This window comes from Nicotiana tabacum, chromosome 22, assembly GCF_000715075.1.
Source record: "Nicotiana tabacum cultivar K326 chromosome 22, ASM71507v2, whole genome shotgun sequence".
Taxonomy (NCBI): Eukaryota; Viridiplantae; Streptophyta; class Magnoliopsida; order Solanales; family Solanaceae; genus Nicotiana; species Nicotiana tabacum.
In genome coordinates this window covers 22037672-22057334 of record NC_134101.1, presented here as the reverse complement: position 1 = coordinate 22057334, position 19663 = coordinate 22037672, and the positions used below count along the sequence as shown (strand labels likewise).

At 37.8% G+C, this 19663-nt stretch overlaps 2 protein-coding genes across 3 annotated transcripts; one reads left to right on the top strand and one right to left on the bottom strand.

The window, feature by feature from the left end:
- Positions 1-3060: 3060 nt before the first annotated feature.
- Positions 3061-6132, top strand: LOC107776243 (GTP-binding protein YPTM2). The gene is made up of 8 exons (XM_016596115.2): positions 3061-3220; positions 4158-4230; positions 4837-4884; positions 4965-5012; positions 5235-5306; positions 5394-5549; positions 5663-5766; positions 5847-6132. The coding sequence occupies exons 1-8, from the start codon at positions 3207-3209 to the stop codon at positions 5941-5943; spliced, it is 612 nt and encodes a 203-aa protein (XP_016451601.2). The 5' UTR covers positions 3061-3206; the 3' UTR covers positions 5944-6132.
- Positions 6133-7911: 1779 nt separating this feature from the next.
- LOC107776241 (RGG repeats nuclear RNA binding protein A-like) lies at positions 7912-12682 on the bottom strand. 2 transcript variants are annotated; one of them, XM_016596113.2, is made up of 7 exons: positions 12447-12682; positions 10794-11112; positions 10558-10623; positions 10339-10471; positions 9797-9955; positions 9645-9692; positions 7912-8482 (listed from the first exon to the last, which is right to left on the bottom strand). In XM_016596113.2, exons 1-7 carry the CDS (start codon positions 12625-12627, stop codon positions 8309-8311), a joined length of 1080 nt encoding a protein of 359 aa, XP_016451599.2. In that variant the 5' UTR covers positions 12628-12682; the 3' UTR covers positions 7912-8308. The 2 variants fall into 2 exon arrangements, with proteins under 2 accessions (XP_016451599.2, XP_016451600.2); XM_016596114.2 differs by lacking the exon at positions 10558-10623.
- Positions 12683-19663: the final 6981 nt, after the last annotated feature.

The window sequence follows — 19663 nt, the reverse complement described above, 5'->3', positions numbered from 1 at the left end:
GAGCTAGGGATAGCTCCTCCCCCGTTCTTGGCACAGGCGCCGAAGGCAAGTAATAGTCCTCCACACGGAGGGACTCACCTGTGCCAAACATACTTGGTAGCGAAGGCAAAACTCCACAATAACGTAGCCAAGCTCTCCACTAAGAGAAAATATCCCCAAAGTGAACGGATACGTATAGAAGTACGTAAAACCCTTCTTGGGTAAGGTTACTCGCTCCGACAGATCCGGAGTTATAATGTCTAAATTCTGGCAATGACAATCTTCCTTCACAGCAGGAATATTGGAAGGAGGGATGGAAGAAGGATATCTTCTAACAGCCCATGTACGAGTGCTAGCAGAAGGAAGTTTCTCTTCGAAGTCTTTAGTTGTGACAAGACTTCTGCAGATGATAGTGATCATTGTAGGAGGAGCGGCTTCATCGGCTTTGTTCTTGTTCTTAGAAGAACTGAGATTTTTTGCAAAAAAAAGCCATTATATGTTAGAGAAGAAGGAAAAGATTTTCTCTTATGAAGGAAATTAAAGAAAGGTTGAAGAACATGGTGCAAAATGAATGAAGAGAGTTTGAGGGAGTTTGGAGAATTATGGGGTGTGAATAAAGGGGACTGATGCGTATAAGTAAAGATTTAGGCGGTTAAATTCGTGACCATAATTACCTCGATAACCGGCAAAAGTTATGTTGAATCGTGGGATGACGCATGTTCGGGGCATTAAATGCGGAGAGACGTGCGTCTAATCAACCGTCAGAAGCTTTTCAGATGGGGTCAGAGAAATTTCTGCCAAAAAGAATATTTCTATCAACTTCCCGGTAACACAAACTTATGTCACCAGAAATCAAGGGACTATCTATATAGGGCAAAATATGTTATGTTAAGTAATTGCATAAGAGAGTGATGCGTGGAACCGAAAGCAGGGGATAGCTAAAATCGAAGACAACTGTTCCATTTGTTACCGGAAAGAATGATGCTCATAAAGATGTAATAAATGTTTGCCGCCTGGTAGCATTTAATGGAGAATATTCTACAATATTTAGTACACTGCCCGTTACAAAGAATTTGTCATTCATGCTCGCCGTTACACATTCTTCAATGGCACTCATAATTGACATTAAAGAAGGGCATGATTCTAGGACCTTGTTCCCTAGGTGTAGTTATAAATAGTAAGCTTTGTTATCATTGTAAAGGACACAAATTTTCTGACAAACTTACGTTATAATCTATTCAAAGCTTTATACAATTTTATCTTCTTGCTTTTCGATTTCGTTGTTGTTGTGCCCGGAAGCTCTGCTCCCGAAATTATTGTTCCTGCTATTTCATTTTCATCTCAAGGCAAGTATTGCATATCTATTCAATTATTGTATTATTTCAAGATCAAATTAATTCACTTGTCTAGAAATCACGTATAAATGCAACTGTACCGTTTTACAGGTAAACAACTTTAGGATTGAACTATACTTTTAGGAAAATAGTTATATAAATTTACGTGTATGCAATGGTTTAAATAATTAATTTAGGAGAAAAGTGCAATGAAACTTTAAGGGGATATTTATATATTATCTTTTCATGGGTGAATTTTTGGTGACATATATTATTCAAGCAACTCTAAGTTAATTTTGTTAGAAAACTTTATGATTTTATTAATTAGGTCAACTTCAGTACTAATTAATCTGTAATTGTAGTCGTCCATCATTAAAAGATTGACCAAATATTTGTTTGGTTGGAGTTCATATTATTAAAAATAATTAATAGTTTATATTACTAATAAATTCACCATCTTTGCACCTATCAAAAGGCTCTTCATTAATAGATAGAAATTAAATCCCTCATATTTGTCGTTTCTTGGCTTGTTTTAATCCCAATTCCTCATCTAGCTTCACTTTAGAAAATCAATAATAGTAGTTCTTTTCGCCAAGTAAAGAAAAATAGTAGTAGTTCTTTAATTTTTTCCTTTAATAACTTGAATTCAAATCTAATGGTTAGTGGCAAGATATCTAAGTTTTCAACGTCAAAATTTATTTCTTAATTTTATATTTGGTTCTAAATATTAGGACTTTAATCTATACAAGGAAAAAATTTAGATGATTTTAATGACCTAAATTTGAGGACTTCTTACATAATATTTTAATATAGAAGTTTTAATAGATAAAGTTTTAGTTGATTTTAAATTTTTAAATATTAGAAAAAAACATAAAATTACGATTTTGTCTAAGATAAAATTTATTTTAAGGGGTAAAAAAGGTGAACCACATTTCGCTAAGGGGTTTTGTGCTTTTAATATAGTGTATATAGAAGATAGATAAGTAAAGCACAAAGTTTCCCCAACACAGAATCTCATATGGACAAGATCTTACGTATTTGAAAACTATGTTTTAACAAATAATTCATAAAATCTTAATGATTTTAAAATCCTAAATATTAGGACATTCTACATATAGGGAAAGATTTATAATCACAATTTCGGTCATGGATTATGGATGGTGAAACTAAAAGAAAACTCTTATCTTCTATTAATAACTTAATAACTACTACAATTGATTCTGGAGGGCTAAATACTACAATTGATTCTGGAGGGCTAAATTCTTTTCTTACGTGAAATACATTAGTTTTATTTTAAAAATGTATCCTAACATAATACTATAACCGAAATAAAATTTTGTTTTGCCGTTCATTATATATCCCAATATTTTATTCATGATAGACTAACTTACATAATGACAACATAGACAATATTGATAAACAACCATCTCATATGACCCTCTAAGCATATGTATATTTTGCAAGAAAAATATGAAAATATATTGAAATATTTTCTCAAATACTACAATATTTACGTATAAGCTTTTTATTTTCATCTTTTTATATCTAACAAGAAAAATATATAGATAACAATAGTGGTCACACAAAAAATTCATTTGCACTCGGTGTCACATCAAATCATGCAAGGGACAAACTATTTAACATTTTATGATTTAATATATATTCAAAAAAACTATATCTAACTGTATTACACGTGGAATGCATTCGTTTTAATTGCCATGTCACGAAACCCACCTTTACAAATCCAACTCAACTTCCAACAGTTTAGCCTTCTTTAAGAAGTCCAACTTTCGCCGTTCTATTTTCATCTTCTCTTTCCTGCCGGAAAAATCCCAAATACTTGTTGAATTCACCGCTTCCATATTTTGACCGATCTCATACGTTTTAGCAGTCATGAATCCAGAATAGTATGTTTCTTTTCTCTCTTTTTTGCTTTTTTATTTCAAGTAGCATCTGCTGTTTGTTTTTTAAAATTCGTGATGATTTCAGTTATTGTGCTTTTGATGAATTTCTTTTGGATCTGTTTTCTGCTTTGTTGAGATTTTTGTTTTTCTACTGTTAATTTTTCTTTTCGGTTGAGCGGATATTCTAGATCGGTGAATCATGGTTACGGATCGGAAAAATAGCTTTTGGCAGTTGAGTTATTGTTTTGTTTTGGTTTTGGTCCCTGTGTTATTCCACTGAACATATTCAGCTTTCAATTTTACCAGACGTGCAGTTTAAATCCTTGAACTGAAGTTAGCGGTGCTAACATAATCATAAGTTTAGAAAAAAGTGAAAAGTAATATCAAATCCTTCTTGAAAACTAAGGAAATTGCATAGCTACAAAACGGCACTTCGAGAAAGAAAGAAGCCAAAGAAAACGATGGAGATATAAAAGAAAGAGAGGAAAGGACTAGAATTCAACTATTCAAGTAAAAGAAGAATTCTTCATCAGCCAAGTATCCAACCTATCTCTGTAATTAAGCTGTTAGCTACATTCATAATTTTTTCCTTTTCAATTTCCTCCCATTATACTTCTGAGGATCATAGTAGGAGGGATTTTTATAAAATTTGTTCCCTTACGTAGGGAAAGGGGAAGGGGATAGTGAGAATTCAATCCACGCCTATTGCTCCAACCGGTTTATTAGATTATAAGCCTTGGTGGTAATAGAAGAGGGTCTTTTTCATGGAAATAGTGATGTTTGATTTGTTCTTCTGAAAACATTTGGTGCTTTATAAGCGTTTTAATTATGGATGTCGATGATACATGCACTGTGCTATATTATATTTATCTTATGATTTATTTATCTGGATATCTTTTGAACTTATATGGCTTATCTGATGTTGTAATCTTCCATGCAGCGATTATCTTTTCAAGCTTTTGCTTATTGGAGACTCTGGTGTTGGCAAATCATGTCTCCTTCTTAGATTTGCTGTAAGTAATTGCATTATTTCACTAGGTTTGCTTCCCAGTTGAAATGTGATGTGAATACCTTTTCCTTCTCATCTAAGTTTCCTTTTTTACTGGTGCATATCTTTTGGGGTTTTGGAATTACTTTTATTTAATCTTTGCTTGATGATTTAGAAAGAAGATCATCAGCCGAGCTGTACTCGTTTCCTGTATAACCCCCCCCCCCCCCCCCCCCCCAAGTATATACATGTTCTTAACTGTCTGTGTATGCATTTTCATTGAATTTTTTAGCTTGCTGATGTTCATCTCATAAGAGATTGAGGAAACTTTTAACTTTTTCATATCTATGATCTAATATCACATATAAATTATGTGTTGGGAACAGAAGGGTATCTCTAAGTTCCACTTTGGCCTGAATATCGAGACTGCATTACCTTCTATTGCTGTTGAATGGAATGATTTTTTATGTTGAATTTACTACATCTTATTGTCCTCATTTTCTGATTTGAATTTGTCATTTTCATGTTTATATTGCTTTTAAACTACCCAGCATTTTTGTTGTAATGTATAACAATCTTTATAGAAGAAAATGGGCTTTTCCTTAGTTTTTCTCTCTTTTCTGTTTTCCAGGATGATTCATATCTTGAAAGTTACATTAGCACCATTGGCGTGGACTTCGTAAGTGATCCATCCACTCAGTATAATGTCTTCATAATAAATGTTTGCAGGATATCAGTAACAATTGCATTCTCTTGTAGAAAATCCGCACAGTGGAACAGGATGGAAAAACCATAAAACTTCAAATTGTAAGTATTTGAACTCCAAGTGCCTTGGCAATTTACGTCATCGAAGGGATTGCAATTAGCCAGAATCTTGTAATCCCCTGTGTTGTTTTCCATAAATTAAGAGAGACAGAAATTGAGTTAGAACCCGCAATCTACTTGATAGAATCTACAAATAATATGATCCATTCTCGACTTGTTTTAGTTCTCTTAGAGACTAATTTTTCTCTGCCCTGTTACATGCAGTGGGACACCGCTGGTCAAGAACGTTTTAGGACAATCACCAGCAGTTACTATCGCGGGGCTCATGGCATAATTGTGAGAAATACATTCTTTCTCCTACTTGTTCATGGATTTCATTTTTTATTTATCAAGGAGATCTTATTCTGATGGGCATCTCTTCAGGTGGTTTATGATGTGACTGATCAAGAGAGCTTTAATAATGTCAAGCAATGGTTGAGTGAAATTGATCGATATGCGAGTGATAATGTAAACAAGCTTCTTGTGGGAAACAAGTGTGACCTCACAGCACAAAAGGTAGTTGCCACTGAAACAGCTCAGGTAAGGAGTCGGCCACTACACCTTTATTCTAGACTCTGTCCCTGAAACTTGGGAGAGGATGCCTCTGTCCGCTAGAGCTTGTATTATAACTTAATGGAATGCATAATATGCAGGCTTTCGCTGATGAAATTGGTATTCCTTTTATGGAAACAAGTGCAAAAAGTGCGACCAATGTGGAGCAGGCTTTCATGGCCATGGCTGCTTCAATCAAGGACAGGTATCAGAAATCGGACATTCATAGATATACCTCTGAATCTCTTTGTAAGGATGACTTATTATGATTCTTTGCTTTTGTAGGATGGCCACCCAACCTGCAGCGAACAATGCTCGGCCTCCAACTGTGCAGATCCGTGGACAACCTGTCAGCCAAAAGAGCGGTTGCTGCTCAACTTGAAAGGAATTAGCATGATGATGCTTCTGATGTGGCATGTAAAATTAGTCCCTCAGTAGTTTGATGTGAAGATACTATATATTTTTCAGCCTTTTGCGAAAAACCCATTCTTTGCAAAGTATTTGATTTTAAGCAAAATTTGTACAAAAACTAGGAATATTGGTGGAATTAATAGTGTTTGCTTTCATTCCATACTTTGAACCTTCATCTGAATGATTTAATCAATCGTCCAAGTCTTTACTGTCGTATTTCTCTGACGTGTAACTCTTTGGGAGCTACTGGTTTTCAGCCCTCTTGTCTACTCTTTGAGGTGGTCAATTATTGGGTTCCACGAGGTGGCTTTGGGGTATTGCTAAGTCCAGTAAGGTGTAAAATATGAAATAGATAAGAGATGCTTGAGACTTGGGGATGATAAAGAAAAATGGATTGATTGAGCGTCCAAAAATCAATTTACATCTCATTTGGAGCCTCTTTTACCAATTGATGAGCAATAAGAATGATTCATTAATAGGAAAGGGAGACGACGAAGAAAACTTTTGAGAATAATGAGTATTGAGAAAGAAGACACAAGAACGTCCAGTTCCAGCCACAGATTTAGCTTGAATCACAGACGAATGAATACAATCAAAGGTCACGGCGCAATTCACAAATCACAAGAGATGTACAAAGAAAGATCTTGACACAAATTACATGAGATGTTGTGATTATGACTCCAACACCCTTTTCAGATATCTAAACGTAATGGTAAATGAACGATTTGGTGGAATGTTCAACCCAAGTGTGTGAAAAATGCTAGTTAGCAACATCTCAGAAGATACTTCTATCGTTTTTTACATTTCACCCTCTATTCATGATTCACCAAGGGAGAAGTTTGAATTAGATCTCCACCTTGCTACCTTCACACCCTACCTCTCCTTTTGCTTGAAGGTTTGAAGCAATCTTCAACCTGCCTTTACACTTCTTTTTCTTAATATAATATAACTTATTTAGAATTAACCTACAAAGAAAGGCACTAATCATGGCAGTTGTGAACAAAAGGATTAACCTGCCAACAAAATTGCGACCCTATTTATTGCGGCAAATCTTCCATCTTTTATTCTTGGCCAGTCTGTACAAACTTCGACTGCACTTTATTATTTGCATATTTTGCTTTTAAGATTTGGTGTTATCACTTACAGCGAAGGACTACAACTATTTTGACATTTTTTAAGAGACTTAACTATGATACAATACCATATGTGGAAAGGACTAGTTAAAACTTGAACTCAAGTATAAGTTATAAATTGAATACAACTCCGAACTCTCAATGTGTCAGTTGTTTGATTGCAATAATACAAAATGTAAGAAACATGGATTTCTTTCCAATCTTTAAGGCTATACTTGCTATCAGTCGAAAGACTTCTAAAAGAAAGTTGTCACCTCAATCACAGATCCTAACTTTTGTATGCTGCTTCTTGTGTTTAAGTCAAAAATGATAGTAACCCCTATACTATGGTTGGTGAAACTTACAACTAAATTAGTTTCTAAAAAAGCTGAACAAGAATCCACAAGAGGTCCATGCCCAGAAAAAAAAAGCAACTCAGTGGTGATCACTTGAATTTTGAATTCACTCGGTAGGACACAGAAGGAAAATGTAACATATACAGACAACTTCAGAGATTTTGCTAGACTAACAAGAGAAGTTATAGAGGATGTCTTGAGCATACATCAAAGAGCACACAACTCTAAAGTGTGCTATCTAACCGCTTAAAATTTTAGATGAAATCATTACAGTTTCAACAAAATGTCACAGCATGCAGATGTTAAGATGTTCAAGCCGAAACATGCAAAAATCATTACAAATCCCACATTGGTTAAAAGAATGAATGATATATGTGCCTTCGCCAATACTTACCTCATGAAACAGCTTTTGGGTTAAGCTAGGCCTAATATCTATTTTCTTAACAATGCCAAAGACAGTTGCAATGAGAATCACAAGAAAGCAGATAAACCTTGGCAATATTGGTTGAACAAAAACAAATATTTGACACCTACCAAACAATGCAAGCTAGCAAAAGGAACAAAATTGTTTTATCATAAACTTCAGATCAGAAACTGATCACTTTAACTAAAATCAAAAATGTAAAAGTAACCCTAACGCCTATATGAAGGAAATGGTATTCGTGCATCTCAAAAGTAAAGAAATATTGAGGGAATGAAATCTCACAGGTCATCTAAATTTACACTCTTAGATGAACTATGAAGGTTTTGAGATATTTCTAATACAGGAACTGCCAAAGATTCCTGGAGATATCCTGCCATCACTGAGCCCAAACATGATAAATGATGCAAAAAGTGGACTCAAGCTCTGATGGTAGGTTCTGCTTCCTTACTTCGCACCCAAAGAAGGGAATTGGCGAACATCTTCAATGGATGGTGCTGAAACACTGTTGTTACCAACAACACCATCTCTCCCATGATCACGTCCCCCCCTTCCACGGCCACCTCGGCGATAGTAACTTCCTCCATCAGCAGGCTTCAGAAACTCATTAATGCTTTTTGTCTGCAAATATTCAAGAAAAATTAGGCCCGCTACAGAAGATGATATAAAAATTTCACAGTTCAAATATATCGCATTCAGCAATTGGTCAACTTATTGAAGATCACACTCTATCCGGCTCTTCAAGGATTCATCTAGCTTACCCACACCAGAAGATATGTTTGATTGCTACTGCCTCTGGCTTTAGGAAAAAGGTTCACCAAGCTTAAGGTACATCCCTTATTAAACTATAGCCAAAATACCCTTTCATGCCCCAGCCATTCCCTTACCCTACTAAGGCAAAGAGAATGTTACTACGAAATTATTGAAAATAGAAGTCAGGGCAACAGAAATAAACCTCGAAACTTGGAAACAACTTTACCTAGAGTCCATAACTATGTAACATCTAGAACAACACACAAGCACATCATAAACAGCTTACTTAAGGAATCCACTAAATTTGCAACATGACCACCAACACTTTGCAAAAGCTAACAGCAGAAGCAAGACCAAAGAGATGATTTGACCCAGAAATGACAGGACATCATGTAATGGACAAGTGAACAAATTGGATTATAAAATCCATAGTCCCTGGGGAAGTAGATTGAAAGGCCAGTGCATGAGTTACTTGATACTCAATGGTAAACTCGCAAGTTGTATCAAGCCAATAAATTCATTAAACAAGTGGATCTAGGATTTGTTGCTAACGCAGGAACCACAATGTAGCTTTTAATAAAAGCTTTCTGACCAAAATTTGTTAAAGAAATCAGTAATATGAAATTTTATGTGACTTCATCGAAGTTCTACAACAAAAATTCTGCAGGTAACAAGTTTGATACGAATAGTTGACCCTTTCTTACTTTTATTGACCCATATATTTAGCCCTATTTCTTTTTTAAGGTGGAGGGAGAGCCTACCACCCTCACCCTTATTATTGCATCCACCTGCGTAGATGGGCATGTAGAAAACTTCCCTCCCTCACATTTATATCATACTCCCTACAACTATGTGAAGGGAGCAAGAAGGTAGGTGGAATAGGTTGACAAATGAAGATGCCAGACCACAAATAGCAGTATAATTATGAGGTAACACAGACATCCTAAAAGATAAATCATACAACAAATCATGTAGCCAGCTTCTGAGATACCAAAATAGATGTTTCACAGTACTAAAGAACCTAAAGTACCTTCTTGGCCTTTTCCACTGCCTCCTTACGCTTGTCTTTCTCAGAACCCTGTCAATATTTTCAAGCACAATTAACATACTAATAGAGAATAATCAAGTACTTAAAAGCCAGCACTATAGCAACTATATAGTAGCATATACCAAGCAACTCACCAATTTAATGAAAACCTCATCATCACTTTTCTTGTTTGACAGAAGTTGCATGGACTCAAGCTCTTTGTCCAAATTGACCTTTCTTTCCTCAGGCTTTAGAGCCAACAAAGCTTTCCTCTTCTCTTCCAATAACTTCTCATACTCTTCTAGGGTCATTTCCTACATATCAAGCAAGTAAGACAATATACTTAAGCAAATATGAACACTTACAAGTACAAGATAATATAATATGCAAATAACAGACCCAAAAGCAATATGAACAAATACCAGGCAACCTAATCCCCTGCAAATAGATGAAGGTTAAAATGCAGTAGTCCACCAGATTTCACATATCAAATTTAAAGCTGTTTCAATTAAACAACTATATGTAATGTCCATGACAGGATGATACCATTCACCATAAAAGAACTAGCAAGTATCTTTATTAAAAAGAACTAGCAAGTAACCAAGATAAAGATAATGCACTGAGAGATATTAATTTGTAACAGCAGAAGCAGACATGTTAACAAGTGGAAACAGCACAGAAAAAAAAAGATAGTTACCTTCTCCTCTGGTTCCTTCTCTTGTGGCTCAGCTGCAGGAGAGTCCTTGCTAGCGTCTTCAGCATCTGCCTGCACAGCTGGTTTCTCGGTATCAACAATCTTCTCTCCCTCATTAAGAGGCTCTTCTTTCTCCCTGAACTCGGATAGAATACAAAACTTATGCTACAAGAAACAACAAACATGATGAATAAAGAAAGAAATTAAGATGAAAATGCTCACGGAGCAAACTCGTCAGCGGGAGTTCCCCAATTCCCACGACCAGCACCCTCTCGTTTAAATTCATTCCTATACAATAAGAATATGAGTGCACTTACACTTACTGCATTCAAGCAATCAAGTCATACCAGCTAAATAAGCAGCTAAGCACATTGTAACCAGTTGATCCCCCGGAAAGAAAAAAAAAAGAAATGTGGAATATGCGTAGGTCATTTTAGAAGTTCCTTTAAATGACTTACCCACGTCCAGTTCCACTTCGTCGCTCAAACGCTCTCCTGGGGCGTTCATCTGCAGTGTCACCATTGCTGAATCCACCACGGCGGCCACCGCGGAACTCCCCACGAGGTCCTCCATATCCAACTCTCCTTTCGGAGTGCTTCGCTGAATCTCCATCTTCTGAAGCTTTGTACCCTCCAGAGAACCCATTACTGCTGCCAAAAGTATTCTCACCATCAGCAGGATATTGGTTAAACCCACGGCCACGACCGCGGCCACCAAATCCTCCGCGTGGACCCCCACGGCCTCCTCCACGCTGGCCATCATTCCTTGCTTCCCTCACTGCTCAATAAACATCAGAAAAATAAGAAACCAGGAGAATCTCAATTGGACGACTCATGAGTGGTGAATGTGGAGTGTAACAGAAGAACAAAACGTCTACATTGTCTTCAATACTTCCATACAAATTAAAGAGAGAAGGTCAGCAAAAAATATCAGACTCATGCGACTGAACAGGTGTGTGTGTGTGTGTGTGTGTGAGAGAGAGAGAGAGAGAGAGAGAGAGAGAGAGAGAGAGAGAGAGAGAGAGAGAGAGAGAGAGAGAGAGAGAGAGAGAGAGAGAGAGTGGAGATATTAAGACCATAAGAATGGACATTTCTCTTATTCAAGTACAACCAAAATACCAGCCAAACAACTTTTCATTAATAAGCAATTAGTTGAACATTCTCCTTTTCAGCTACTTATAAGCTACCATACCCAGCTAAATAACAGACAAATCATGCATAAAACTTGAAGAAACTATCATTTTATCACTTATGACCTAAAAATATCACCATGGTAGAGAGATATAAACTGTCCTATGACCTAAGAGAAGATTGTAGACTTACATATGTACTAGTCCTCAGTTGCAACTATTTCATGACAGGAGACGATAAAAGGGAACAAGGTAGCTCGAACTCACAGAGATAAAATTCTCAAAATTACTAAAACTCCTTCAGATCAATGCAAACTTTAGCCAAGAACATAAAATAACAGAAACAAAGCATCCATGAGACTACACCAACAAGGCTTCAGGAGTATTCTGGTAGTAGACTTGATTGTCGTGTAGGGATAAGTGTGACATTTAGAAAGACTCTAATTTGCCTTAAAAGACCAATTATTTAGTACTCCATTAGAATAAATTGGACATGAAGAGAGTGCAACATATAAAAAGGATATATACAGTCAACCCCAACTAATTTGGTAATCTAATGGATTTTAATCATTGATTATATGACTTCTTACCGAGGGAAGAGAAAAAAGCATACATTTACCAACTTCTAAATACTAGCAGATAGACTAGACAATATAATACAAGATATAAACTATAAAGTATCCTAACCTTTGTAAATTAAGCACTCACTCGAAGACAGGAAAAAGTTAAAAAAGTTCTAGTTTAAGTATACTGACGTTCAAAGCAAGCAAAAAAACTCCCTAAACACTTTGTAGCAGTACCGAACTAAGAAGGCAAAAAAACATAGCATACATTCAGAGTAAAGTGTGTATCTATTTTATATCATGTGGTCTCTTGGGCAATTTACATGCTACTTCCCACCAGCAAAGTATATATAGTATTTAAATATCCCAAGCAATTAGACATGTATAAGCACAAATAATTAACAGAAAGTTGAAATTACCAGCCTCAGATGGAGGGAGGGGCTTAGAGGGCAACTTAGCAGCAGGCTTAAATTGCTGAGCAGGTCCCTTCTTTGGAACAGAAGCAGGAGGAGGAACCTGTTTTTGCTGCTCAGCAGCAATTAACAAGCTTGGGTCCTCAGCATCATCATCCAGAAGGTCAAATGGGTTCAAAGTTGCCATTTTTTTGGATCTTTTGCTGAATAGATGGAGAGATACAAGATATATTGTATCGAGAGAGAGAGAGAGAGAGAGAGAGAGAGAGAGAGAGAGAGAGAGAGAGAGAGAGAGAGAGAGAGAGAGAGAGAGAGAGAGAGAGAGAGAGAGAGAGAGAGAGAGAGAGAGAGAGAGAGAGAGAGAGAGAGAGAGAGAGAGAGAGAGAGAGAGAGAGAGAGAGAGAGAGAGAGAGAGAGAGAGAGAGAGAGAGAGAGAGAGAGAGAGAGAGAGAGAGAGAGAGAGAGAGAGAGAGAGAGAGAGAGAGAGAGAGAGAGAGAGAGAGAGAGAGAGAGAGAGAGAGAGAGAGAGAGAGAGAGAGAGAGAGAGAGAGAGAGAGAGAGAGAGAGAGAGAGAGAGAGAGAGAGAGAGAGAGAGAGAGAGAGAGAGAGAGAGAGAGAGAGAGAGAGAGAGAGAGAGAGAGAGAGAGAGAGAGAGAGAGAGAGAGAGAGAGAGAGAGAGAGAGAGAGAGAGAGAGAGAGAGAGAGAGAGAGAGAGAGAGAGAGAGAGAGAGAGAGAGAGAGAGAGAGAGAGAGATTGCGAAAACCCTAGCCAAAGCGGCAGATAATCGAGGAAGTGAGAGTGAACCTAATCTTAATAAACCCTAGTGGAGTGGAGGGGATTGGATGCGGGAAGGTTCACTGTAAAGTGGGCGTGGAGTGCATTTCGGTTTTGTCGGGTTTGTTGGGCTTTGACATTTTTTGCAATTTTGGATTCAACTGCTTCATTCTTTAATTAGTTAGGTTATGCCCCGGCCCAAACTCAATATGAATCTCAAGAATGAATAATCTTTTGCCAAAAAAGTAATGAATGAATAATCTTTTGCCAAAAAAAAGTAATGCATATCATAATCATCGACACCATATATATTTTGCAAATTTCATGCCAGCTATATTTAGATTCATATGTGCACGACGATAATTTGACTTAGGATTATTGAAAAAAGATTTTTTTTAGCTGCAAATGTCCAATGAAATGAGCATAAAAATCACAGAAACACAGTTCTTCCCTTTTGTGGTAAGCTTGGGAAACTTAAGGGATTTTTTTAACCCCGCTAGTTGTTTGCTATTCAATTCATAATAATGTACAAGTGGGTTTCCGAGATGTCAATAGTTACATAAAGTGCATGAACATATATTGTATACTTAAGTTCTTATAGTTACTGATTGATTAATTTGGTGGTCTTTTGGGAGTACTTTTTTAACATAATGTTCAAAGAGTAGTTTAGAAATAAAAAATTATTGATGTATGATGAACGCAACGTACGGTGTGCTTTCTAATGAAAGTTTTCATAAGTTTGCACCTCTTATTTTAGGTTTCCTTTTACTTTCAAGGGAAGACACAAAATATATTATTTTGCTATTTATTGTATTTTTATATTTAGATATAAACTATGATAGTATCAAAAAAAAAAAAAATTCAAATAGTGGTACATCATTAAAAAATTGATATGCAAGAGATATGAAAATTATTAAACTTCAATAGTCATTATATTACGTAATAAAAAAAATAAAACTATAAGTATTGTACAACATCAAGAGTCAAAATTTTCATATATTCTTTATAAATTATTGGCTTTCAAATAAACTTCTTAATCCAATAAGTAATATTTATTGTTATACGTCAAAAAGAACAACTTTAAATGATGTATCAATGCTTTATTTAGTTCAGTAAAAATTTAAATGATGACTAAAAGGATAAACCCCGTTTATCTTAACGAGAAGTTTTCTTTTAAAAAAAATATTTCACTGCTCAAATAATACATCTCTTTTTTTGGTGTTCTACCTCCAGAATAATATTTAGTGATTTATATATTGTATAGATTATTCTAGTAATTAATGTAGATTAGAGGAAAAAATGTTACCATAAATTATGGTCAGCAAGTGTATACGGTCGAAACTGATTGCGGCCTTCGTACGTCTGATCTAAATGGAAACATAATGGACCGAAGAAAGTTTTCGTAATATCGAGATGGGATCCGAAGAAGGCACAAACGAGCTTCGAGTTTCAGGAACGGGTCAAATACCGAGCTCGAAGTTATTATCGAGCTCGGGTCCGAATCGAACTATGTTGAAATATGATGGAATCGAGCTTAAGGGCCAGGGGTCAACCAATACCGAGCCCGAGTCATTATCGGACCCCGAGTCGGCATCAAGCTCAAACACGCATCGAGCTCTAAAACTGGAAGCCGACCAATACTGAGTCCAGTCAAGATCGAGCTCATATACAAGAGCCGTTGTAGCCGCACTAAGGGAGAGAATTTCGACGGGAATTAGGAAAAAGCTAATTTATCATGAATTTTTCACTATGTATTTTTAATTATATATAAAGTAGGGTTCCCCCACTATAAAGGGGATGGCGATATTCCTGTAAAGGCATCAAGTTTTACATACATTGTAACTAAGATATCATACACTCCTATATTGAAGAATTGTCCATTTTTAGCTTCATAGATTGATTCATCTTGCTTAATCCATAAATCATCTTCTTTCCAATTTTGCTTATTTTTCATTCTTTGCAATCAATATTCGATATTTTCATTTTACTCTTACGATTTGTGTCAAGTTATACTACATACCCTTAGAACTACGTACAAATTCAACTCTATCCGTTTTCGGGTAAACAGTTTAGCGCCCACTGTGGGGCTAAGGATAATAGTGATTATTTGTTACGAATCTGCAAAAATATACCGTTTTACGCTTATTTTCGGAAGTGCCTTTGATTTCGGATTAGCAACGACGAGCTCTCAAATTAAATGACCTTATCTATCGACAATGAAGTTGGCCTTCGAGGTGAAAACAACAACTTGATGCCCAGGGCCGGAATGCCGCTTGTTGACGCCGTTGGAGCTCGAGTCGAAGTGTCATTAGACGTTAATTCGTATGTGGCCATTGAGGCAAACCTACATTTTGAACCTGAAAATAGCATTCATGGTGGCACTCGATCTGCAGCTCGAAATACACATAACGTCGAAGAAAGCGGCGTCAGCTTGCATGTGATCTTCGAAATGTTGCAAGCTCAATAGGCAGCAATAGCTCAGTTACAGAGTCAAACCTAGATGCCGAGCAAGCCGGAGCCCAGTCCACCCTGAGAAATCGACCACAGAACGGAATCAGCTATAGTAAGATCAAATGAGCAAGAGTCGGGGACTAATCCCGAAATTGTTAAAATGTTCGAAGAACTCACCAAACAAATAGAATCTGGAGAAAGGAGGATCGAATAAAACGACAAAAAAGGTAGAAACATATAACTCCAGGGTTGATCAGATCCCGGGGGCACCACCGATATTGAAGAGCTTAGATTCCAAAAAATTCATACAAAAGCCTTTCCCCCCAAATGCGGCTCTCAAACTGATCCCAAAGAAATTCCGCATGCCCGAGATTCCTAAGTATAACAGAACTACCGACCCCAACGAACATGTCACCTCTTACACATGTGCCATTAAAGGGAATGGCCTAGAGGACGATGAAATCGAATCCGTATTATTAAAGAAATTCGGTGAAAACCTGTCAAATGGAGCAATGTTATGGTATCATAATTTACCATCTAATTCTATCGATTCTTTTGCTATGCTTGCGGATTCCTTCATAAAAGCGCACGCCAGGGCCATAAAGGTCGAGACCAGGAAGTTGGATCTGTTCAAGGTAAGACAAAAGGATAACGAGATACTAAGAGAGTTCGTATCTCATTTTCAAATGGAACGAATGGATCTGCCACCAGTCACAGACGATTGGGCTGTTCGGGCTTTCACTCAAGATTTGAACGAGCGAAGTTCGACGGCTTTCATGGCGGTTGAAGCATAACCTAATCGAGTATCCGGCTATTATTTGGGCCGACAAGCATAATCGGTACAAGTCGAAAATTAGAGTCGAAGACGATCAGTTGGGTTCCGAACCCACTGTTAGAAGGGACATCAATCGGGAACAAGATCCGATCAAGGACCGATACTAACCATATAGTGGAAACAACAGGACTAATAAATCGAGACGTAACCCCGGACAAGGCAATAAAATGAGTGATCGAGGTCAAGGGTTTCGGGGGCTGATGAACAAAGATAGGTTCGACAGGCCTACCGGACCTAAGGAAGCACCATGGTTATCGGAGTATAACTTCAGCATCGATGCATCCGTTATCGTGTCAGCTATCGGATGCATCAAAGACACTAAATGGGCTCGACCCATGCAGACTGATCCTGCCTAGAGAAACCCCAATCAAATGTGAGAGTATCATGGCACCCATGGCCACAGAACGGAGGATTGCAGGCAACTAAGAAAGGAGGTAGCCCGGTTATTCAATAAAGGGCACCTTCGAGAATTTTTAAGCGACAGGGCCAAAAACCATTTCAAAAACAGGGATTTCGGTAAACAAAATGAATAGGAAGAACCACATCACATCATCCACATGATCATCGGTGGCGTCAATACCCCTCAGGGACCACTGCTTAAACGCACTAAGACATCGGTTATGAGAGAAAAGCGACCTCATACTCAGGATTACGCACCCAGAAGAACCTTGTCCTTTAATGATGAAGATGCAGAAGGAGTCATGCAACCTCACAACGATGCACTGGTAATATCTGTACTTATGAATAAAACTAAAGTTAAGCGTGTGTTAATTGATCCGGGTAGCTCGGCCAATATTATTAGATCGAAGGTTGTAGAACAGCTCGGTCTGGTCCTAAACGAATTCAATATGGCATGTGAAACCACCAAAGGCGAGATAATCATGCCGATAAACATGGCCGGGACCATCCAAGAAACAAAGTTCCACGTAATCGAAGGTGACATGAGGTACAACATCCTTTTTGGAAGGCCATGGATCCATAATATGAGAGTTGTACCTTCGACCATCCACCATGTGCTTAAATTCCCAACATCAAAGGGAATCAAAACAGTGTACGGAGAGCAACCGGCTGCAAGAGAAATATTTGCCTTCGAAGAAGCAATTCCGATATCCTCACATTCGTCAACAAAGGGATCACACTCAAAAGGGGAACAAGATGCCAAATAGCAATCACAGACGCCAGCCTCACCACAACTAGAAAATCAGAAGACTGACGAAGATGGTGATCAAAGGATCCCTCGATCCTTCGTGATCCTCGATGATTCCGACGCTACCCAATCAACGATTGAAGAACTGGAGCAAGTCATACTAATCGAATATTTTTCCGAACGAAATGTATACCCCCGAACTCATGAAAAGGCTTATTCAATTTCTTATCAATAACATAGATTGTTTTTCTTGGTCCCATTTAGATATAACAGGGATCCCACTGAATATAATGACGCATCGGCTAAGCCTGGACCCTAGGTTCAAACCGGTGAAACAAAAGAGAAGACCCCAGTCCGAGGTAAAGCACACATTCATAAAGGACGAGATAACTAAACTTCTCAAAATAGGGTCCATTTGGGAGGTAAAATACCCCGAATGGTTAGCTAATGTAGTTGCAGTCCCTAAAAAAGGGAACAAACTTAGAATATGTATAGATTATAAGGATTTAAACAAGGCATGCCCCAAGGATTCTTTTCTCCTGCCCAACATCGATCGCATGATCGATGCCACGGCCGGCCACAAGATCCTTACTTTTCTCAATGCCTATTCCGGGTATAATCAAACTAAATAAACCCGGAAGACCGGGAAAAAAGTCGTGCAGAGGCTAACATGATGGATTGTTGCCTTAGGCCGATTCATTTCAAGTTCGTCGGATCAAAATCATAGATTTTTCTCTCTACTCAAAAAGAAAAACGTTTTCGCCTGGACCCAGAATGTCAACAATCATTAGAGGAATTGAAGCAATACCTATTGAGCCTACCGCTGCTTCACAGTCCCAAGGCAGATGAGAAACTTTACTTGTACTTGGCGGTCTCGAAAATAGCGGTAAATGGTGTCCTAGTTCGATAAGAGCAAGGTATGCAATTTTCCATTTATTATGTAAGTCGAACCTTAGGGGAAGCAGACACTAGATATCCACACTTAGAGAATTTGGCACTAGCACTGATAAGCGCCTCTAGAAAGTTAAGATTATACTTTCAATGTCACCCCATATGTTTGTTAACCACTTACCCACTTCGTAATATTTTGCACAAGCCCGAATTATCATACCGATTGGCCAAATAGGCCGTCGAACTCAGTGGGTACGATATCGAATATCAAACCCGGACGACCATCAAGTCTCAAATTTTAGCGGATTTTATGGCCGATTTCACGCCGACCCACGTACCCGAAGTTGAAAAAGAACTCTTATTGAAATTGGATACATCATCGGGGGTATGGACCCTTTTCACAGACGGGGCTCCGAACATGAAGGGGTCCGGGCTAGGCATCGTTTTAAAGTCGCCCACGGGTAACACTATTAGGCAATCTATCAAAACTACTAGGTTGACTAACAATGAGGCCGAGTATGAGGCCATGATTGCAGGTCTCGGGCTAGCTAAAAGTTTGGGAGCATAAGTCATTGAAGCCAAGTATGACTCTTTGCTGGTGGTAAATCAAGTAAACAAAACCTTCGAAGTTCGAGAAGATAGAATGCAAAGGTATTTGGACAAACTATAGGTAACTTTGCACCGTTTCAAAGAATGGACCTTACAGCATGTACCTCGATAACAAAACAGTGAGGCCGATGCACTTGCAAATTTGGGGTCATCGGTCGGGGAAGATGAGATCAGCTCAGAGACTGTCATTCAACTCTCGAGATCCGTGATCGAGGAAGGTCATGCCGAGATAAACTCTACAAGCTTAACCTGGGATTGGAGGAATAAGTATATTGAATACTTGGAGAACAGAAAGCTCCCATCGGACCCTAAAAATTTGAGGGCCCTACAAACCAAAACTGTTCGGTTCATATTGACTGTAGATGGAAGATTATACCGAAGGACATTCGATGGACCATTGGCATTATGCTTAGGACCAGGGGACATCGATTACGTCCTACGTGAGATTCACGAGGGTACTTGTGGAAATCATCCTGGTATCGATTCATTAGTCCAAAAAATAATCAGAGCAGGAT